This window comes from Manacus vitellinus, unplaced genomic scaffold, assembly GCF_001715985.3.
Source record: "Manacus vitellinus isolate BGI_N305 unplaced genomic scaffold, ASM171598v3 scaffold_33_pilon, whole genome shotgun sequence".
In the NCBI taxonomy this organism is placed as follows: Eukaryota; Metazoa; Chordata; class Aves; order Passeriformes; family Pipridae; genus Manacus; species Manacus vitellinus.
The window spans coordinates 8,415,652-8,440,445 of record NW_021940478.1 but is presented as its reverse complement, the minus strand read 5'-3'; the positions used below and the strand labels follow the sequence as shown (position 1 = coordinate 8,440,445).

Here is a 24,794-nt window from a genome sequence, read left to right as displayed (position 1 = left end):
TCATCAACTTACTACCATCTTATCCTGCAAACTGTAAGCAGCGTAACAGCCTGACTGATAGTAACACACACACCAAAAAAAATGAAGTAGAATTATTTTTTCAGTTGAATTGCCTGTACCTTCAATTGTACCTTCAATGTACAATTCAAATATCTTCAATGTAACAGAAGGCTGGACCCAAAGTTCTTTCACGGTTCAAGGAAAACATAAACAATTCCTGAGATGACATAGATGGAGTCTATGCCTTTATAGGTGCAAGAAAAGGGATCTTTATATAAATTAGAGTCAAACTCCAAAAGGTTTAATATTATAGAACTGTAGGCAAAAGTACCTTTCCTTCTCCCTTTCAATAAAAACAAATTCAACTGAGGAATTCTAACCTAAATGCAGCATTGTAGGGAAAATGACCCGTTTTTAAGAGATTGCAAAGAAACATTTACATTTCTTTTGGAACTGTAACAAAATAATTGAAATTAGAATTGCTTTCTATGTCTTCTTCCCCTGTCTACATCCTGTAAGAGAAAATGTCTATGTAATTTGCAACTGTAAACTAATATTCATGTTTTAATTTTAAGGAAATTAAGAGCTTTTAAAAAAACCCCACATAAATATTGAAGCCTCTAATTTACAAGATTTGTTTCAGCAACTTTTACTCTGAAATCAGAATGAAAATGTCTTTGAAAAAGACAACTCTATGAGAGAACCACATTTAAAATGTGTTAAGAAATATTAGTTTTATTTAACCAGTTTTCACAGCTGAATATTTATTCTATAAAAACTTTACAGATTGTACAGTTTATATATAGTTCAAACTACTAGAACAAAGAAGTAGGTCCCACAGATGCAAAAATACTGTACCAATCCAAGGTAAAGGCAGATTTACACACTGTACAGCTCTCCACTGGGAAGGGGAGGTGGGTCAGTTCCAAGTAAAAACTTCAAAACTGTACAAAAATAAGGTTTGATTTCTTTTTCATTCTTCATAATACATTCAATAAGATTGCAAGCACAGATACCCAAGTAATAATAGATATCTGCAGTCAGGAATCAATAACCACTCCTGAAAGGAATGCAAAATAGGTCTATTTACACAGGGCACTCTTTTACACCATACTGCATATAGTGTATATTTCAAATAATAAAAAAGCATAGACAAAGAACATTAAACATCTAATATAAGGTAGTTTTTTTAAAAGGTTTTTTGTTTTTTTACTTAATAGTGTGCCAAAAGAATTTTAACTTATTAAATAATATATTCTAAGTGAAACTAAAATTTATGAACATAAAATGCATTTTTGGTGTAATACATCAATTAAACCAGCAAATAGGAAAAAAAAGAACCAAAAACAAAACCCAAACTGTATATAAAGTAGTATTCTCACCCAGCAACAGAAGCACTTATGTAGTTATTAAAAAAAAACAAAACAAAGAAACAAACAAAAAAAAACAAACAAAAAACCCCCCCCACAAACCAAAAAAACAAAACAAACCCAGAGAGGCTTTTTAAAAACCCACTAAAACTAACTTATAACTTAGGATATTCATACATAAGATATTCAGTGATTCACTAATACTGCAAAACGAGCTTTTTTGTGTTGTGTTTTTGTTTTTCCTTTCCCCTTCTGTTTCCCTCCCACTTTCCCTCATTCCCCTTCCCTAAGAGACAGTGGTTTCTTCATGCTGTCTGGGTAAGAATCAAACATATTCCTGCCCCCTTCCTCCCACCCCTCTATACCTCCCTCCCAAAAAAGGACAGAGTGTTTTCTTAGCAATCATCCTGAGCACACTCTCTTTTTGGGGATATGTGTGATTTAACCTTAATAGGGTCTAGTTCCCCAAAATTTCAGAATGTTCCATTACTTGAGGTATTTCAACCTTCTTCTGAGACAACAGCTTGTATCTTAGCTGACTCATTGGGCAGAGAAAGTAAGGGCTGGCTAATACCCGTTTCAATTCTGTATTCTCATGAAAAAGAAAAGCATTATTCCAGACTTCCCTGCCACACAGAAAATAATGCAACACCATTCACTTTTTAATTAATTCTCTATTTGATACAGTACTAGCCAAAGATAACAAAAACTAGAGCTTTTAAAGAGATGTTTGGTAGTGCACTCTATCATTTTTTAGCTTGTGTGTGTGTGTCTACGTACACGCTCTCACACACATATTACATTTATATATATATATATAAAAGACATATATATATGCACACATATACACTTGTGTGTGTGTATATATATCTGCATGTAACAATCAGGGAAAAAGGAGTTTTGTTCAAATTTAAGTGATACAGTACTTTTAAACCCCTTGACAATAAAAGGGGAGGGGTGTGTGTCTGTCCACTCCTGTTCCCAAGTTGAACAAGGGGTTAATTTATATAGTTTTTTTTTAAAAATGGGCATATTTTGTTTGCCCTGATGTCCAAGAAATACAATTCCAGTGTCAATGGGCATCTCATCAGAACTCATCGATTCTGTTCTGCAGATATTTTAACATTGAGTCCATCCCTTGTGCTGAGCCCCAGATTTTCTTCAAAACTTCACACTCCTTTTCGTTTGCTTGTTCCAACTCCACCTTCATGATGTTACGTACTAAAGCTTTGGATTCTTCAAGTACCTAGGCCAAAAATAATAAAAGGGGAGTTGGGTTAGCATTACATGAGAACTAAGCAACACATGCACTTACAAGTTATATGGACGGATCCAGAAGTTGATCAATTCATGGGCATACTATAAGAAACATTTCTCATAGTCTTTCATGTGGCATCACACAAAATTTCCTTTACCTTATACCAGCACAATTTAAAAGTGCAGGAAAATGTGGAAATAACAAAAACAATAAAATAACAATAATATGGTCTTATAACTAGGGAAAACTCCAAGTCCATTTTGGTACACACATAACACTATTATTCAGTACTGTTTTAATAACTAGGCAGATCTTGAATTTCTTGAGCACTTAAGACACACTGAAAAAAATCTCATCTGCTTTTCCATTTAGAAAACTTTTAACTTGCTTTAAAATCCAACATTTCTAATGCACAGAACACACAGAACAGTTATTTTGTACTAAACCTTTTCTTGCAAAAAAGCATCAAATAGTGGCAGTTTTAGCTGTCTTGTGCAACTGCCAGTAGTGCACACAACCATGACTGCACTAGGTGTTACTCATAAAACTAAGTTAAACATAATGTCAAAGACTATTTATTTCCATGGTAATTTAAATTACAACTCAAGACAATTCAAGATTTCTGTGTTTCTGTGCAGCTATTAGGGCAACTGTTCACATTGTTGGTTAGAGTAAGTTGGACTTAAGCAACTATGTTAAAAACAAATTATATTATAAAAAATCCAATGCTGGTTTATGTCCTTTATTATATGTCAGAGTACATCATGGTTAAGAAGAGTTAGATATAAATTTAAAAAAAAAACAAACTAAACCCCCCAGAAACAGAAAGATACATAAAAAAACCATTGCTATACTATAATACAGTCCTTGTTTCATGAAAATGGTTTCTTTTGTTTTTGGAGGACAAAACGATGCAGTCTAATAATACTTGGAGTAATTTTTATTCATCTAATTATAAAAATGTAAGAAAATAAAGGAAACTTACAACTGAATGACATGTGACAAGTTCTTTAATTCGAACCATTACTTCTTGTGTGAATGTTCCCGGCCAAAACACTTGAGAGACGAGTCCTTTGGCACAAGCTTCCTGCGCCGTCAACTTCCTTCCACTGAACAACATTTCATTGGCCTGAAGGGATAAAAAGTTACTTCTGGTATGAAATGTAATGAGACAAAACTCATTAAAGGAAAAATGTTTGAAACAAACAAGAAAAATGCCTGCACTATTTGAAATAGTTTTTACTATAGCTCTTCCAAGTTTTAATTATAAAAGAGAAAGACTGGCCTACAGATAGTTGGTCCATGTTGTTGACTAGTACTATGTCAGTAGCTATTAAAATATGGAGGTCTATGATTAAGGGTTAAATGTGAAAATACATTTTGTTATTTCCTGGCTGTGAATGTTTGTTAACTCTGGCTTTCTTGCAATATTGCTGACTTGGTTATCTGTATATGTGGTAATAGGTTTTAATGCCTGGCAAATTTGTAATACAACAAAGAATACATCAGCTTGCCCTTTATAATAAGGTATGCCAATTTCTGAACAAATTCGTAGAAAATAAACATTCACATCTTCTCCAGAAGTTCAACATTGAACTGATAAATCCTTTCGAAATCTTATATAGCAGTCTTATTAAAAACCAACAGTATTTAAAAGGTCTTGCACATAGTTTAAAGGTACAGAACTGACTACTACATTCTATGCAACAAGGTGGTCTCCAGTTCTGTAAATATTTTTGATTTGTAATTATCATGCACTTCCTTATTTACTAATTTCCCCATTAAAGCTTTGTCCTACAACCGCTTTGATTCTACCTTTAGTAAAGTTTCTTACATAGTTAAACTTTGTTTGCAGTGACATCTGCATGGAAACAGCCAGTGGAAACTAAAAAGTCAGAGTAATACTAAACGTCAAGAAAAAAAAAGAATCAGTTTTACTGTTTCTTAATGACTTATTTGCACTGAAGAGTATGACAAACCCATTACTGGACTCTTGAAATATAGGAAATAAGGCTGCTATGAAACACTCAAACTTGAGGGCAAAATTCGGAGTTTTTAAATGTTTTCTAATACTGAAAGTTTTGGTAATTATTTCAGCAACTTTCAATTAAGGACCTCAAATTATCTATTTACTGTGGGTGTTGACATTTTGCAGATGAAGCAATCTGAAGTCTAATATCTGCTGTCTGTTACTTGCCCCTTTGTAATGAAATACAAAATCTGGATGCTACCGGCATTTCCTTCCTTAAAATTTATCATCAGCACATCTCTCATACTTAATACAGAAAGCTGTGATTCACACATATTAGTTTATAAAAACCCCAAATCTCTTGCACTATGATCAAATTCTATACTCCTATAGTTCTACCTTCTGTGAATGCAAAATTAAATATAAAGGTTCGTTAACCATTCCCTCTAATTTTCCAGAATATATGTGAATAATAATAACCTGGAACGCTAGCTAAAAATCAGTGATGTACACAAGCTTGTCTAAAAAGAGATATCCTTTTTCCTAAGCAGATGTGCAGATGTGGATATTCTTTCAAAATAATTTGGAAAAATACTTAATGTTTATATCAAAGATCAAAATGTGAAGTCAATCTAAATAGTAATTAGGAAAGGCAAAAATTTAAGTCATTTGGTCAGACCTACATATTCTTCACATGTATCTTTGGTAGCATGGATAAAAATTAATGCTAGAAAACCTTGATAATTTTTTTCCTAAAACTAAGTGGCAACTGCTGAATTCTCCTGAACATGGAAGAACTTAAGTGAGAATGGTGCAGTTACCTTATTTCTGCCATCTGTAACACAACATTAGCATAAAGCCTCACACAAAATGAGCATTCCCATTAATATTCTCATTTAACAGGTTTTGAAGGGAAATGTCTTGCTTTGGCATCTTCACTTCTGATCTATACACAATATATGCTGGAGACCCACTGCTATACAAGCTTTAACCATATAATCACGCCTTGTACCTGCTGTAAAAATTAACACACTTGTGGTTACTTTCCAAGAAAGGTAATAATATAGCAACAGAAATGAGGTTGATAAAAATATTTCACTAACATAAGAGTCTCATTAGAAACCTTCATTTTCTACCCAGTCTGTCTTTCTCCTTCCACAGAGGAACTTCCTCTCCTCTCTTTCACAGTGAGGGCTTTGAGGCTCACCAGGGACCTTTCGTGCAAGGCCACAGGCACTGGGGCCATGAGCATCTCAGTTCTCTTGCACTATGATCAGGTGACAGCTGGTGTCTGTAAAACCCGAGATCCTGGCTCTGATGTGGATTACAGGCACTATGGAAACGTGTACCCCTCATGACTGACAGAAAAGCACAAGTAATACTGCCAAGCATACTGGGGACTGACAGGGAAACCCAGTGTGTGATGCTTGATCACACAGCTCCTGTGCTCTATACCCAGACCAGACAACCAGAGCAAGAACTCCACAGCAAACACACAATAGCATATCTCTCCATACAGATGTCACCTTAATCTCTACTGCAGATTATTTTCATACTTAAAAGCTAAGTTTGAGAACACGTCTAAAATTCTTGGTATTCCCAATATGCCGTATCAGTTTTGAATTCCAAGGTTTGGGCTTCAGATTTCCTGTAATAAGACTGCTGTTGAATGTGTTCTGTGAAAAAAAACTATCAATGATAGACCTGTTCACTAGCCAAGACTGATCCCACAGGAAAAATATTTCCAGCAATCTTGCAATTGAAGATTTTTACATAGCTGCTGCTGCTAACAACATTGCACTGAATCTGACTTACAAGAGTTAAAGGTGGGACTAATATTGCTGAATTGATACATTTGTAGAAAATTTTATGATGCATACAGAGCACTTAATTCTTTCTTTTGTATGATATTTTAATTTTTCCCCCCTGAATGTTTTGCATCTCACTCATCCTTCTGCTGACTTCTCTCTCCCTTTTAGAGATGAAAAGCATGCTGCTTTATCAAAGTCTTCAGTATGGATTGTGAACATATTTCATGAAATCTGCTGAGTAAAGTTCAATTTTGTCCAATACAGCACCAACGTTGCTATACTGCAGAGGGTCAGGGATAGTATGAAAACAGTGGATTTTTTTTCTCCCCTTCTGCACTGAACATTATGGAATTGTTAGCACTGGAAGCTTTCAATTTAAATCTTTATATTTAAAAATGAAAGCATTCACAAACACACATGGAAGAGTATACTAGGGAAGAGCTTCTTGTGTTTTTTGTACAACTTCTAAAGAAATTAAAAGTAACAACCACAAGTCTCTAAAGGACGAGGATGGATGGAATGGATGGATGAGCAGATGGATGGCCAAATAAAAAGGGAAAGGAACAATCAGTAGTTTGAAACATGCTAAAATATTAAAGATACTCTTATAACTGTTAATCTATTTCAGTTACCTTTTCTATTCTCTTCTAATAACTAAATCCAGACAGTATACAATTAGTCATTAGATCTGATCAAAGTGGTGTTTTAGTCTATTGAAATCTATATTTTTAAATCAATAAATACCTACAGGGAAAAAACTGGTTTTTACAATAAGCAGCAAATTTGGAAAAAGAGGTGTAGCTACGAGCACTTGTTTCATACTGGTCAAACTGGAATGTGACGTGGGTCTAAGTTTTCAAAGAACACAGCATGAAAAACACTAAGGAACATGAAAATAATGTAGGTAAGAGGTTTTTAAATAGTTTTTTTGTTACGGGTGCATGGAAGCTGAAATACTTATTTTGCATACTAGCGTAAGACTGCTGCTGGGTGGTGACACAGTGCTCTGCCATGTAGTGACACCGAGGGCAGAGCAGCCCGTTCTCTGCTACATCTGATGCTGTGCTCAACGCAAGACACTGCTGGCTGATCTTCAGAGGCATAGGCAGGGAAGGTGTGTCTTGGGATACAGGACATAACCCTTCCCACACCATCAGGGTTAAAGGTGCCCATGATGTGGGATTTAGTCCCACACCTTCTTTCTGTTCCGTGCATGCAGGTGAAGACTAGCTTGTAAGAGCATGAAGCAGAGAAGCTATAAAGAGTGGTTTCTCATGAAAGGTTTTCATGAGAGAAAGAAAAAAAACTAAGAAAAAGACAACACAGCAAAGGCAAAAAGTCTTGAAATCACGCTGGATAAATTATCACAACTGAACTGTGAAGCTGTCGGCCCCTACCCTGCAAGCTACTTACAGAAGCCAGGCCCATTATCCGAGGGAATGTAAGGGATGAACATCCATCTGGACTTTGTCCAAAAGTAGTGTATGGTGTCTGAAACCAAGCCTTCTCGTTAGCCCAAACCACGTCACACAGAGGCAATATAGACGCTCCAAGTCCAATGGCTGGGCCATTTACTGCTACAATGATAGGCTTCTTAAACTGAATAAAAGTATTCACAAAATTCCTGAAGAGAAACAGAAACATGCACTCACTACATATATCGAGAGAGTAAAATACACCAGCCCTTGAAAACTCCGTAATAATTAATCTCCACAGTAATATCACTTTCAAAACCAACCTGACAACCTTCCACAATGAGGTGGTTATTTGGTGGATGAGGAAAGAGCAGTGGATATTGTCTACAGAGACATCAGTGAGGTTTTTAACACTGTCTCCCGTAAGAGTTTCATAGTCAAGCTGTTGATGTATGAGCTGGATGAGCAGACAGTGAGGTGGACTGAAAAATGTCTGAATGGCTGGCCCAGAGGGCGGTGACCAGTGGCATGAAGCCTAGTTGGAGGTCAGTAATTAGTGTTGCACCCCAGGCGGTTGGTGATGGGTCCAGCACTGTTCAACAGCTTCACTTATGATCTGGATGATGGGGCAGAGTGTATCCTCCACAAGTTTGCTCATGATACAACAGAGAGTTGTGCTGCCATCCAGAGGGACCTTGACAGGCTGGAGAACTTCATGAAGTTCAACAAAGGGAAGTACAAAGTCCTGTGCCTCGAGAGGAACAACCCCAGGCACTAATATATGCTGGAAGCCAAATAGCTGGAAAGCAGCGCGGCAGAAAATGAGCTAGGATTCCTGGCGGACACTAAGTTGAATTTGAGCCAGCAGTGTGCCTTTGTGGCAAAGAAGGTCAATAGTATCCTGTGCTGCTTTAGGAGGAACATTGTCAGGAGGCTGAGGGAGGTTATCCTGCCCCTCTGCTCAGCCCTGGTGTCCAGAGCCAGTTATGGGCTCTCTAGTGAAAGAGAGACTCAAGATGGTCTAGTAAAGGGCCACCAAGATGACCCAGGGACTGAGAAAGCTGTGACTGTTCAGCCTGGAGAAGAGAAGGCTCAGGACTCAGGGGATTGTCATCATGTATAAATACCTGAAGGGTGATGCAAAGAGGACAGAGCTAGGCTCCTTTCAGTGGTGCCCAGTGAGCACAAACTGAAACACAAGGTCCCCCTGAACAGTAGGAAACACTTTTTTACTGTGAGGGTGACCGAACAGGCAGCCAACAAGGTCCTGGACTCTCCATCTTTGGATACATTAAAAAACCCCAGCCTAAACACAGTCCCAGGAAACCTGCTTTAGGTGACCTTGCTTGAGCTGAGGCAGGTTGAACAAGATGACCCTTCCAACCTCAACCATCTGCTTCTGTAAAAGCCTAGCATTGCTCCCAGCTCAACAAAGCACAGTAGTTTGGTAGGTTCAGATTTAACACCCCTCCCAGAAGCATCAGCTGACCTGTCACTTGAGGTATATTCACATGCCTCCCAGCATTCTCAGATAAGGCTGTAGCCATACCTCACCTCTGGGCACCGAAGCTGTGGCTACAACCCTAGCTGTTTTCACTGCATTTATGTATGGCATTGGTATAAGGTAACTACATGTATTTTAAGTGAAGGTAATAAGGTATAAATGAAGATGGGCAAAGCATTAATGATTTTCCTTAAGGAGCATTTCTGGACTACTGGGACACAGCTTTTCTTAATAAATAAATCTGCCTTTTAAAATTATAAACCAACCATGAACAGTAGAGCTCTATTATCACAGATCACACACCTGTAAACTTTCCCTCCTTGTCTACCTTCTCTTGGTTGGTCATAATGCTCTGGGTACTATGTTATTAAGTTACAAATGCATATTCTCATCCTCATTGTCAACAAAAAAATGCCAATTCATTCCAGTACCCACAAAGTGTGGATGTTCTCAAACAGTAATGCCTTCAAGAGCTTATCAGGAAAAAGTAAGTATATGTGTACGTATACATATAGAGGTTATTTTAAAGTTTGCTCTTTATCTACATTACATACTTTTGTATTTCTGTGAAACAGGACAATTTTACTGTATTACATTCATCACTAAAGGTTATGTTGCTTCTTAACTCATTCAAGTGAACTAAACTAGCTAAAAGCAAAAAAAAATTCTGGAACCATCTTCCACAAGTCATCATGTAAACATCCCATCCAGAGACTTAAGAAAATGTTCATCCTGTCTGAATATTCCAGAGAGTATCATCTCTAGCACACAAATGAAAAATACATTATTATATTTGAAAGGGGAGGTGTATTTGTAGGTCTTTTAAGTTACCTTTGACCATTTTATTAACAAAGAATAATAGGTGAAAGATCAGGTTTCTGGAAGGGCCCAAATTAAACCAGTGATAGCAGCTCAGTGTTAAGAGCCTCTGGCCACATCTGAAGTTACTGCACAACCAACTTATACACGGAAAGACTGAAAAATTTCCTTTAACAAAAATAACTACAATCATCTTTATGAACCAACTGTGCCTCCAATGACACAGACTTTACATGCCACATAGCCTTTTCTTGAATATTGATAATAGCAACACAAGACAGGTCTCTGAAAGAATACAGATACTCTGAAAGCATACAAGACACCAGAATCTCAAGACCAGTGTTCAAAAGATAAGTTACTTGTTTGTTCTGTGAAAACATGTCTCTGAGACACATACTTCTTTTCCATATATTTTCTTCTACTTAGTAGTAATTCAGCTCATTTTGTTTAAATGTTAGGTTTGGTACCTAGCGTTGAGATGATGTTCACTAGTGTTAATCTGCTCCTCTAAAATATCCATCACTTTACTGCTCTCAACATACTACATCAAGTTACTCATTCAATGCACATCTTGTATTTTTGTGTATTAAATTTGTTTTCCTGAAACCCTAAGGTTATTTAAGTATTTTAAAATTGGTTTTAACTGGAGGACTATTACCATACTCCCAGTTTTCATAGTTCAATTTTAAAAGTAAAAATAGTGATGTGTGAAATGATAACCCAAAGAGAAAGGGACAGAAAGTATAAAGAAGTGCTGCACACCATATCTCATAACAGGGGAATGTCTGTGATCTTTTTGAATTAGAGGCTTTTAAAAGGAAAAAGATAAAACAAGCCAGGTTACATGATGAAGGATACCCATCAGATGACTAAAGATAATCTTACATACCTAATAGCTTCTGCCATCTTAGTGCTTTCCTTTTTTCTATCATCTGTTAAACGTCGTATAAAATAAATAAAATCAAGACCACAGCAGAAAATGCTACCAACTGCACTGAACAGCACAAGTTTACTGTCGTCTGCAGCTGCTGTGTTCAGTGCACTTTGGACTTCCTTCATTACCTGAAAGATAAAAATTTCATAAGAATTATTTTAATCCATCATTAAAAAGTAGCATGTTGCTCTTCCCTTCCTCCCCCTGTGAGATCTTCGACATCTTTAATTTTTCCTTAGGGTCCACTCAACCATCATATTAGAAAAATTAACTTTCTTCATTATCCAAAAAAAAAGAAAGTTAAAGTATTAGAAGCTTTACATTTTAAAAATGTAATTAGACTAAGATAATTAAATCATTAAGGAAAGATCTGTTAGATGTTATCTGCAACTGAAGCACTCATTCGGCATTTCTGTAATTTGGACAGCAGATGGCACATGCAACCAGTACAGAAAAAAAAAATAACCTTAATTGAGGCTAAAGCTTTTTCAAGTTGCACTTCGTAAATCACTGTGTGTCTTATAAAAGACAGTACCTCTACACTGTCAGATAACAGTTTTTAAACTCAAGTGAATTATGCATAAAGTCAATTGTAACTGTAACATCTTGCAAGAACCTGTATCTTATTTTTTGTATGTTTGTGCCTGAATAAAAGGCATAAATGAGGCAAGGACTTCGAATTCCCCCAGCACCCTTCCCCTCCCAAAATCAGAATTGTTCTGACCTCTGGATTTAATGAATTATTTTCAGATGATTTTGTTGATAGCAAAATATGTGTGAATCCATCTTGTTTCCTGACAACAATGTCTCTGTACCGGTACGCACTCTCCGTTTGTCTCACGCTGAAACGTAGCCTTTTATCAAAAGGTTGATCTCTCCTGTCATCAATAAACCTTCGTTTGCTGGCTGTCACTCCTGTTACAGATGTCTGTATGTTGGTTGTACCATTTGCTGCTAATGCTTCCATAAAGGTGGATGTACCTGGAAACAGTTTAAACAAGAACAATTGCATTTTATTAGTCCACCAGTCTCAAAATCCCTATTAGCATGAAAATGCTAAGAAAATGCTAAGTCATATTAAGAATACACAGTAAATATAAAACCCAGTCCCCTGGAAGTTACTGAAATAGACACTGTGCACAGAGCAAAATTAAAGTGAGAAAGGGATTCAAGAAAGTAATTTTACGGTTTTGAGAAAATACATTTAAAACAAGCCAAACAGACCAATCATCATATACTTATTTTTAGAAGGAGAGAAAGGTGTATTTAATCTTCCTAATACCAATGCACTTCAGTCAGTTAACACTCTGCTTTCTCCCTGTCCAACATTTTAAAGTCATTTAACGGCATCAACATTGTGAAAAGAAAGCACAAGTCTTTTTTTTTGCAAATGTCAGAAGTTAATATACAGAAGAAAAAGACACAATAAACCAAATAAAGAACTTCACTGACAAGATAATTTAAAGCACAATAGTCTTTAAAGAAAAATGGAAATGAAGAAATACAGACTATAGCTCTCTGAGAGGGAAGCAAGACCATGTGGTGAAGGATATTTTAATGGATTCATAGACAATAAGATCTTTCCCATGTTAAACAATTTTTGTTATTAGAATCGGCAAATAGAGCATTAAGTCTTTATGGTCTTGTTCCCAGTCACTTACACAGACAGAATTTGAAGGCATGCAAGTAAACAGACCATTCCTCATGTCACAGAAGGGACAGGTTTTCATGCACTCCGCATTAGAAACATAATACCAAATGATTACCATTCACAAGAGAAAAAAAGAGAACACATTAGATCTATAAGTCATCTGTAAGTTTAGGCCTCCATGTAAAATCTCCATAGAATTTGTCATACTGAAGTAATGGAGTATACATAGAGGGAGGGGACAGGAGAGTTAAAAATGTGGGAAAGTGTGTTACAGGTCAAGACAGGAAAGTTTAGAAAGACTTTTTCTGAAAGCTGATGTCTGAGACTAAAATCTACCGGAAATCCACAGCTCTTATCTTACTAACAGGCACTTCAGAACATCATGCATATGAAGTCTTTACTAAAAAGTAGAGTTAAACCATGTATAAGTAAGTTGTTAATTAAATGTCATTGATGGATCTTGTTACACGTCTCAAGGATGAAGGACCACCACCTCCCTAAGATCCTGCTTTATGGTGAACTTGCCACTGGCTGCCGCATGAGAGGAGTCCCGAAGAAAAGATACAAGGACTCCCTGAAACAACATCTCAGCCTTGGCCATATTGATCATCATAACTGGTCTACTCTGGCCTCCAATCGGGAGGCCTGGAGACACACCATCTATAACGCTGCTGATGCCTTTGAGAAAGCACGCAGGATCACTCTTGAGGAGAAAAGACAACGCAGAAAGAATCGTGTCTTGCAGAATTTACCACCTAAGGAGTCTTTCTGCTGTGCCTTTTGCAACCGGACGTGTCTATCTCGTATTGGCCTTTTTAGCCACCAACGCGCTTGTAACAAATGTGGGTAGAGCCCTTCCCAAATCTTCATTCACAAAGCCTAGCCATGCCGATGATTGATCTTGCTTAACTCATCATTATCTTTCTGAAGAAGCTGTATTTTTAGAGTTCTAATAATAAGCAATGCTATGATTTCAATATTTGGTTTTAATTGCAACATACTTCAAACACTTGTGGGTCCAATGAAGACATTAAACAGGCTCACCCAAGTAATTGGAATATCTTGATATTTTCACTGTATTCAAATGCTGCTTACTTTGACCCGTATGAAGTATAAGAGAGACAATAAGAGACTAACACAATCAAAATTTAGAACATTATACATTTTCCTATTTGTATTTCAGAAACTGCCTTCAGCTATAAATGAAATTTTTACATAAAATATTTTAAAATAAACATTTTATTATAAATGTTATGATTAATTAGGCAAGTTGCCTATTAAATGAGCTATACAGTAATAAGGTTTTATTTTACTTTTGAAGGTCTTTCTCATTGTAACTGATTTAATTCTCTCACCATATCACTTTTTGTGAAGAAGTTAAAGACAACTCGTGATTTTTTAGTTGTTTAAAGTGAAGAGTAAGAAACTGGAGTCAGTGTGTGATCAGTTTCAGAGGCAGAAATTAAACAGAAAATTAATATTTTATACTGTCAAAAAAGTTTCACATTTATTCCCAAATTTTTCATGGTTTATGAAATTCCTTTTTTTTATTTCAGCAGAATAAATAAAAATTTGATGCATACCAAGTATGAAGTTGATGAGGGATGCTTTCAATACCTTTCCCTTGTAAACCATACTATGGCAATTACATTCCTTTAGAAGAATTCCCTTGAAAGGGAATTTGCAGGAACACCAGTGTTGTTCCATATTTCACTAGGAAAACAAGATGAAATGGCATCACTGGCTTCATTGGCTTTTTTTCCCCATAGGAAATGCAAATTAAAACAACTGAAATCATCTCTGATTTTTAAACCCCAATGAAAGTTTTTTGTCTTCTGTCCTAGTCATAGTGAAAATCATGGAGAATTGGGAGAGCACAATAGACTAGATTAAGCCAAAGCAAGAGTCAGTAAACTCGTGCAAGAGCTTTGAGCCTATATTTTCCCAGGACTCACACTTCCAAAGCTATACTCAAATACCAGAAAATGACTTTTGAGATGTAAGAGGCAATGATTATATACTTTGAGAGACAAAACTTCTGGCAAGAGAGACCAAGATGTAAACACTACAGGCCTCTTTTCATGCTTATTGAACTGACAAGAGACCTTCTGAGTTTTTATATAAATGCTGTCTATACTTGTCAACACTTGTAGTTTCAAACCACAAGTTGCAGTTCAGTGGAAGAATACTCCTATATGCAGCAATACTGAAAACACACTTTTAGGATCCTTAAGCTGGAATTAAAAACCTGTAAACTTTAGAAACCACACCTCTGTGCAGGGAGACTCAGCCAGCTAATACAGATCAGAAAACGGCACCAAAGGAGTTAAAATAGGTTTGTTAGCGTTTGTCATTATCCCTGTAAGTCTGGGACCTAGTACATCTGACAGCACAGAGGGTTCTTTCTTTTAGCATTTGATCCTCAGGGGTGAAGAGACAATGCAGAGACATAAAGCAGTGCTTCATGCTATATATACACTGGCAAAGGTTGTTTTGCTGCACATCTTGGACATGTGTTGCAGCAAATGAGGACAAAATAAGAAAGTGCCATTGAGAATAAACTGTATTGCCACAGATTTCCTCGCATGAAAACTTTGCACTGAGGTTACTTATCTTCAGGTTAATTACAACTACTTTTTAATGTTTCAAAACAGGATTTCATAACAAACCAAAAGCAGTTCTGCATTTTAATACATGTAAAAGACAAACAAAACAACACAGCCCGCTCTTTTCAAACTGAGCATCCAAAAATAAATAAGGGCTTGGAAAAAAGACAGTTTACCCTGGATATTGTCAACTAATGCAGAACTGTGTTTGTTTAAGAGGTAAACAAACAGGTTATAGTTATATGTTCCACCTGCAAACTGCTAATGTAACGTGATCTCAGAGGTGAAGACATACTACTGCTGCACAAAGCCAAAGCTTCACCATACAGATACTAAATGAAATTAAGAGGACTACTTTGTTTTGCAGCTGCTAATCAAAACCTGGTAACAGTCACCAATTTCATGCAGCTGCCCATGGAGGGGGAAAAAAAGCTATGAATAAGCGATAAGAAAGGAATTGCTCTTGTCCAAAGGAAGATAGGTACAAAATACCAATGTTAGAAAAGGGCATCATCATCTGCATTCCACTGGCAGAAGACAGAAAAAAAGAAACCTCTTTAAAATGCGAGCGGGATAACAATTAAAATGCATGATGTCAGATGTCAGAGTTAAAAACAAAGCAAGTAACACAGGACTTCACAACTATCCAAAGTTACAATCCCAAGCTCCACTAAGATATTTGTGCCTCATTATTATTGTCTCCTAAATTCTTAGGAAGTTCAGTTTCGCTTACACAGCAAACCTTGAATGCAAACACTCCCCTCCCTGCAACAATACTGGGGACACATCCAAAGAGATGGTCTAAAATCAGTCAAGCTTCTTTTGCATGCTTCTTTTTGGGTACACAGGTGCTAGTACTGGTGCTCTTTATTCAAAGGTTTAAGTGACAGAGTGTGCCGTTTCTGAAAGGCATAGATGCCTAAGGAACAAGCATATGAACTTGGGAGGTATGAATGATACTGTCCAAGTATTTTAAGTCCAGCCACCAGAAATGTAGCAATTACTAAAATTTGCATGCCCAGAATCATAGGCTGCAACAAATCTCATGTAATTAAACTCTTCTCCCCCATGTGATTGTCCAATTTACTTTTGAAACCACTACGGGTTTGTCTTCCAAAGTACCTTTTGGCAGCAAGTTCTACAACATACGTCTTGACTTTCTTCATCCTTTTCATCACACATTTATTAGCCCCCATCTTATTTTCCCTTTCTTCTTCCAGAAGCCAGCCATTCCTCTCCATGCCTCTTCCTCTTCTACTAAATCTTGTAACAGTGTGTAAAATGGCACATGATATTCAAAACAGGGATTTTTTTTTTTAAACTAGGACCGAACAGATGTTTGCAGAAAACTACCCAAAACAAACCAAATGCCCTTTACCTGAGCAGCAACATGAAGTCAGGAACTAGTCACTGATTTATGTTTTGTTATAGGCACAGGTTTTGCCTATAAGTCTGTTTTGTCCCCTCCTCATTGCTTGGCATTCATCTGCACTGAAAGTCATCCCTCATTTTAAATCACAAAATCACTCAGTATTTTCAGATAAGGCTTCAGTGATTAAAAGGAGCTTCAAGGACTCACGTGCCTTCTCTATACCTTAATTCATCAACCACATCCTCTCGTACACTAAGCGATGAAGGGGTTAATAAGCATCCCACTTGAATAAGCAGCAACAATGTCTTAAAGTGTTAACTGCAAAAATAACACTTCAGTGATACCTGAGTACAACTCAAGTACCAGACAGGGAACAATATGATCTGGAACACTGATTGGAAAAAAAAATTGAATTTTCAACAAAAAAAAAAATAAATTAAAAACCAGTGCTAGAAGTAAGTTGCATTTTTTTAAATCCTTTCTCTACTTTCACTGCTTTATTGTTCCCTGTATAGGTAATCCGCAAGACTTCACATCAGTTGTCCAGTGCAGGTTACCTCACGTTTCATTGTTTTGCCTACACACAAGGGTGTTTTGCTTCATGTTCATATGTACTAGCAAGCTCTAACTGTAAACACTGCTAAGCTTTTCCAATCTTACCTCTGCACTACATCAAATATTTCACACAAGACACAGATCCCAGACAGTGATGGGAAAATGCAAATGCAAACACAATATATAACAGTTTCCAGTAATTTTTCCACCTCTGCTTCAGCAATTACACAGAAAATATCTCAGAATTCTAGTGTATTGGCACAGATTATAGAAACTAAAAATGGGGGTTCTAAACCTGCTATGTATGTGTCCATTTTTTGTCTGAGTATATACATTAATAGCACTTACATTTTGGAATCAAACAAAAGTTCCACCTTCCTTTGAAACATCACTATAAATATTTGTAAGAAAAAAATGTCTCAATTTATTGTACGTTTCACCTAAAATGATGATTCACTCTGTGTTTCTGAAAGGGCATTCGGAAAGGATGAAAATTCTTCAGATTATGGGTTGCTGGTCACTGTGATACCCTGCTGCTGGTGTTGAACCCTCCTCAAAACTCTTACTGTTGAGGGGGAGGGAGGGAGTGTGTGTGTTCTGTAACCTTATCCTTTCTACAAAGTTAACAATTCCTTGATTCCATTTCAAAGACATAGTTACACGGAACCATAAGATGTTGTTCAGCCACATTCAGTTGTTTTTGCAAATATGTCACATTTCAATACACAAAGAATGTAGGTTTTAAGCACAGATTAACTGGCAAATTATGATGATAGAACTTGGTGGAGCACCAGGAATACATAACAACTCAGAAGCAAGCACTCGTGCAGTGGCTGGCAGGCTTGATTGTCAATGTCTACCTTCAATTCCTAAACCGCCCTCTTCTCACGCCCTTTCATTCCTACTCTTCCATATATTTTGTATGGGTGTTAATCGTAAATGTCACTTTGAAACATTGCTCCCATTAAACCTACATTTCTTACAGGACGTTGTTGTGGACTAAACTACCATGAGAAGACAAACATACATCTGTACCTTGGTAATGTTTCTCTACTCAATTTTTCAAGTTTTTTCATCTTACACTGGCTTTTAATCTTGACTGCCATGTCATATTTAGAGTAATATGGTCCACAGCAGCCTTCCCCCCTCTTTTGTAGATAGGTTTCTCTGTTTCTTTGATTACTCAGAACATCAAATATATTTATGTGTTATTTTAATATTGTTAGGAAAAGGGCAGCATTACTGGTTGTATTGGATTTTAGTAGGTTATAGGCTATTTAATTATTTTTGCTTTTGAATGCCTTTCCTTCTCAGAGCATAAGCATTCATGCGAAGATAAACTCAATGCCAATCAAAAATGCAACTGATCAGAACACAAAATTCTATTACTGAAAGTGGGCAACCAATACAAGAGAAAATGGTATTTCTCCACCCTTGAGTTAATTAGGTTTACCTTAGTCTGACTATTTTATATCATATAAGTGGAAATAAAAGAAAGCTTACATATTTTAAAAGATGGGAATAACAAATGTTAGGTCTAATGCTTTGTTAAGACCATGCCCATAAAAACAAAAAGGATAACTTTAATATATAAGTTGGCAACATATCTTTCAAGGAGTCTGATTAAGTTTTACTATCTTTGAAAAGGAGCTGTGCATTTTTATGCATAAGGTATTAAGTAAACTTTCCAGTCTTATGGCGGAAAAAAAATGTCCCTCTTCTAACACAAATAAGGACAAACAAGAAAAACCTTCCCCAGGCTACAGACTCCTTTTTGTGGCCTTTTAATACTGGGAACATTTCATAAGGGAAAACTCTTCTATCTTGATATTTTTAGAGCTGCAGGTTATGATACCGCAGCATTCATTCAAAATGCTCTCAAATTTGAGAGTTAAGCAAGGACATCTCTTGGGGCTCATCTACAGAGGAAAGCTATTTCAAAATAGGCTAAGGTTTAAACCCAGCTATTTCACACTAACTCCTGAGGTGAACACATTCTATATTAAAAGCACCTCACTGCAATTTAATCCAATCCCCAGGGTGATGGGAAAAATGGCTTTCTGTGCAATATCAGTGCCCTAATGCAAGGCTAGTCTAGAGCAGATACTGCCAGAAGACATCACAGGTAATTTCCTCTATAGACATAAGCATATACATATCATAGTACACATGACCTAATGCTTGTAAGGACATCAAAACATTTTAAAATATCTTAGCTAAATTATGAATGAGATTTACATAGATAGGTATAGCACTATACTGGCAGAACTCTTTCATTTACCTTCATTTTGAAAACACATGGGAATACTTATTGGCAGGTTCATTCTTATCACATAGATGAGGTTTTTAATACCAGAGTTTGCAAGAACTCCATTCACAACTGCCCCTTGCCCCCCACATTTGGCATTTTGATGCAGAAAAGTAGTAGACAAAGAAGGCTTGAGACTTTCAGAGGTTCGGAACACTGAGGTGCATGTGCCAAGCTTTTCAGGGAACCCCAAGATCAGGGTGCTCCAAGTATCTGAAGTTCATCCCTGCTGGGAAGAAGCGACTATTTTTACATATCTACCTCAAGAAGGCACACGTCTTTCCAGCCACTGTCTAATGTCTGCTATTCATAGAAGATGCCTCAACCTCCTGTGGGATATTCACCAAGAAGTTCATTTAGAGGTGGCAAATGAACCTGAAGCCATCTTCCAGTACACAAGGGTGCACAGCTGTGTGCCTTACCATGACCGGTTATACTTTATCCTTGAGTAACCTGCAACACATAATGTTGCTGGCTGCTACTAACACAGGCAAGCTGTTCTATAGCAGCACCCTCTTATCAGAAATTACTGGCCTTGGCAGAAATAACTGGTTGGGGTGGGAAGGGGAAGAACAAAGAAGTCTCTGGCTTTTCAAAGAGGTTCCCAAAAAGTGAACAACTAAACATTGCAGTGCTGGGTGTTTAGTCCTAAGCTCTGCACTTAAGTAAGGGGGCTGCTAGCTCCTTAAACATTGCTGCTGCCTGAATGGTTGTGGAGCAAAAACCACGAGCTGGACATTGACACCAATGGAGAAAATAGGGTGAAAAGAAAATCAGAAGTCTTGGGAAAGTGTAAACACAGCTTTAGGATCCTCTGATGGATGGCATATTAAAAAATGCATGTGCCAAGTAGGTTCTCACTTTTGATTCAGAGATAATCAACAGAAAGTAGTCTCCACTGAAGAGTTAAAGATTTGAGACAAAAAGATTTCCAGAAGACCTTGTTTTTAGGCAAAACACAACTGATATTTACACCACATTTAAAGAGGCATTCACAAATTGTTCTAGAGGCAATCTCTCCGACCGTTTTCCCAGTATTCTGGGAAAATAAGCCCACATTAAAAGAAGGATGAAGAAAGGTGTCTTTGGGTATCCCATGCAACAGGTAGCTGGATAGTTAGATGCCCTGAACTAAAAAGTAATTCAGAACAGTGTATCACCTTGCCAAATTTGTCCTTTTGTACTGTTGGAGAGGAATAAATTCCAAATACGATCTACTGGCAACAGCTGAAATGAAGCATGATGGAAAGGAGTAAGTAAATATAACCTGTGCTTTCAAGATGAATCTGATCTCTCCTGTGTGGTTTTTGGCAATTCTAGCCAGGATCAGCACATACGTGAGGACTTGCCTCAGTTGGTGAACTCATGGTGCATATCTAGAATTCTTTATTCTTCCTATATTAAATAATAATAAAAACCCCAAATAAACAAACAAAACAACAACCACCCCCTCCAAACCGAAGCAACAAAACTAAAAAAAACCTCGAAGTCCTACAGTCAACTACCAAAAGACTTGGATCAGATGCTTTGTATGAGGAAAAAACATATGATATCCTCTCTCAATTAGGCTTTGTGCTGTATCACTGCAGGCAAGTACTAAAAGACATGGGAGACATTTGTTTTCATGTCAACTTTCCCTACAGCTTGATCCCAGTACAAATGGTATAGTTCTCCATGTGTGGGATTTGCAGAGGCAGCAAAGATCTTAAGCACAGCCCCCAGCATAACAAGAACACAGGTCTGCTGCAGCAGGTCCAGAGGAGGCCACAAAGATGATCAGAGATCTGGAGCACCTGTCCTATGAAGACAGGCTGAGAGAGTTGGGGCTGTTCAGCCTGGAGAAGAGAAGGCTCCAGGGAGACCTTAGAGCAGCCTTCTAGTACCTAAAGGGGGCTTACAAGAAAGTCAAAGAGAGACTTTTGACAAGGGGATGCAGTAATAGGACAAGGGGGAATGGCTTTAAACTGAAAGAGGAGAGGTTTAGATTAGATACTAGAAGGAAATTCTGTACTGTGAGAGTGGTGAGGCACTGGAACAGGTTGCCCAGAGAAACTGGAGATGCCCTGTCCCTGGAAGTGTTCTAGGCCAAGCTGGATGGGGCTTTGAGCAACCTGGTCTAGTGGAAGGTGTCCCTGCCCATGGCAGGAACTAGATGATCTTTAAGATCCCTTCCAACCCAAACCATTCTACAACGATGGCTTTGGGTCCTGGGAAAATTGCCATCATAAGAACATGTTTTCAACAAATTTTGCAATAAAGAATGTAGAAGTAAATAAGCAAATATATAAAAAGAAACATGGCCAGGGTAAATTCCAAGGAAACAAGCACAGCTGAAAGCAGTGAACAGCTTCTCAGCCAGCAGCTGGGAGGACTGGAGGCTGTCGTTACACAGCAGGCTGGATCACACATGCATGGGTACTGTTTGGGTGGGTGCTCTTCATATTGCTGAGGAAAGCAGTAAGCTTCTATTTAAGACCTTAGGCTTTCTACCTCATTGACTGTTGTCATATTTATGAACAAACTATCAAAAAAAAAAATCTACACACAAACACCCTAAACTGATAAGTCCACAAACCACTAATTAAGTAGTTAACACATGCTGCCATACAGAGAATATGGTGCAAAGCTGCCAAAGTGGATTCCCTCAGGCTACAAAGCAAGTCAGTATAGAATCCAGGATTATTGGTTACAGGTGGTCCCAATACCCAAAGGCTATTTTCTCCCGTAAAAATCTGCTTTTATGAAGTACTGGATTTTTTTTCTTTAGAGAAATTATATGTATCTAGATGAAAGTACCAATGATGATACTATTGATAGACAGAAGAGACAGCTAATGAGGCAACAGAATAAGCACTATGATATTTAAGTTTCAGCAGTACCAATATATTATACATTAATATAAATTTTATATATTAATATTAAACCTCAGCCTCTAAATTATTATTAATACTAATACTAGGAGGCTGAAATTTTGAAGAAAAAAAATCAAGAAATTAGAAAGTTACAGATGTGACAAGAGAAAAAAACCAAGCAACAGAAAAGCCAGTGTGGTTTAAGGCAAAGTTTCAAGAAAGACAAACCAATTAAGATCTGTCTCAGAGAGCAGGACTTAGCAACTACTGTCAACCACGCCAAAACCAAGGGAGGTTTATTTAGGTATCATGACACCTGTTGCTACACAAAACCCAAGAACAAAGTGTATCATGTCTGATACTTTAAATCAAAGTGTGCAGTGGCCTCAGGGAGAATTTTATAGTTTGTATAGCTGGCAATAGGAAAACAAGGTTTATTCGACTATTTGGAGACGGAGGTATGAGCACATCTTTTCACAGAAGTCATACTGGTGTGTTCACAGCTCAAGAGTAAATTTGTAGATTTTAAAAAATATCATTGCAAGGGGATGGAAGGACTTGGGTCAACAACCTAGTAATTTGAGAAAGCAGGAGAAAAGAAAAAAAAAATCATCTCCATTTGAATTTTGGGCTTGCAAATTGTTACAGCTCCCATTGCTGCAATTCCAAAGTCCAGCACTGAAGCCTCACATTTCAGTAGGAAGTTCATAAAGCTGTGCTTAGACTTCTGTTTACTGAGAGGTGGTTCATGGGTGACAGGCTCTGAACATTTTTAGATACAGTAGATGCCTAAAATGCTGAATCTTGCCTTAGGAAACAATCCATTAAGAACACAAAGGGAAACCAAAAATATCAAGTGAAGTCACTACACAAAAGACAGAAGAATGACTATTGAGTAAAGCACAGATAGTGTACACAAAAATAATGGGACTAGTACATAACTAGCCACAACCGTGAGCTCAATTTTAACTTGGAAACCATTTAGAACATGTCATAGATGCCACAAAATGATAGATGAATTACATGACTGGTTGTTTCCTGAAACCTGCCAGGGACCCACCTGTTCATGTCAGATTCCAAACACTAAAAAAACAGAATAAAGAAAATAGAAACAGGACAGTGTCAGCAAATGGAATAGAAATTTAATTTCTACCAAGATGAATGCTGTGCAGTTTTAGACAGCTGTGTTAGGTAAAAAGATATTGCATTTAATACTTTTTAGACAAATAGCAGGATACCCCAGTCATAAGGAGAGGGTGTATAAATGGAATTGAATTTATACAGTGATTATATTATTTTCTTCAGGAGTGAGATGTAGCTTCAATTAACTCCACACGGTTAAACAGGTCAATAGAAACTGAGGGGAAAAAGAGAATATGCTATACTTACAAGAAAATAGGAAGTAAAGAACACTGGGAAGAATACAGGGAGATGCTAAAACAGATAAAGAACGGGTATTAGAAATGCAAAGTAAAACTCTGAAGTACTCATAGTTACAGATGCTAAACACAAATTATTTTTCCAGTGATAAAGAAAAAAAGAGAGAGGAGAATTAGACCAAAACCAAATGTGAAACGCAGTATAAGCTACAAAGTCAATTAAAATATTAGTGGGGAAACCAGCATGCCATAGGAAACCAGAAAAATATTTATAATGAATATGAATATATTGAACATATAACAAATGACATACTAAAAGGCTTGAAAATGGCAGGACTGGTGACTGACAGTAAAAAAAAAAAAAAAGAAATAGACAAATGTGAATAGTCTATGTGGGAAATGTATCACAGCAAGTGAAATACCTCCAAGAATTGCTTGCTTAAAAACTAATAAATTTGTAAGGTACACTGAGTAACAAAATTTGTACTGATGTAGTTTCAGATATAGGTTTAAAAAAAAAACTTAAAAAAAAAGGCAGCCTTAAACTTCTGAAGTTTGTTTCTGTTTATAAACAAGACTGCCCTCAAAGACATGTTTCGAAAGTGTCCTTCCAGTTAAAACCTCCTCGAGATCCAAAGCAATACTCATGAGAGCCATACTGGGTACCACAGAGAAATTTCATCTTTTTACAGGAGTTCACTCATTATTTGCAATGTATTTTACCAATATTTTGCAGTTTCATACCATTACAAAACATGCATCAGAAGCCTCACTATCATATGTACTTACATGTAATGTAAATTTCAGGATTTTAAAAGAATGATCTCATCACAGGAGCAACTTTATTTTGCTCAGCATCAAAACTGTATACACAGAATAATTCTTAGCACTATAAAGTTGAAAATACATTGAAAGGAAAAATTTTCTACCTAAAATTAATTCTACTTCCTAAAAAATCCTAACACACATAAGCTTTTATTGATGCTCAAAA

The 24,794-nt window shown here is 36.9% G+C and overlaps 1 protein-coding gene across 1 annotated transcript in view; it reads right to left on the bottom strand.

Annotated features, from left to right (window-relative positions):
* Nucleotides 1-708: 708 nt before the first annotated feature.
* Nucleotides 709-24,794, bottom strand: part of CDYL (chromodomain Y like) — a 109,671-nt gene continuing 85,585 nt past the window's right edge. The window contains exons 4-8 of the mRNA XM_008929322.3: nt 11,805-12,061; nt 11,036-11,208; nt 7,822-8,032; nt 3,614-3,757; nt 709-2,616 (exon numbers count right to left, since the gene is read on the bottom strand). Coding sequence (XP_008927570.2) covers nt 2,458-2,616; nt 3,614-3,757; nt 7,822-8,032; nt 11,036-11,208; nt 11,805-12,061 — 944 coding nt within the window. The 3' untranslated portion in view covers nt 709-2,457. The remainder of the gene's footprint in view (nt 2,617-3,613; nt 3,758-7,821; nt 8,033-11,035; nt 11,209-11,804; nt 12,062-24,794) is intronic.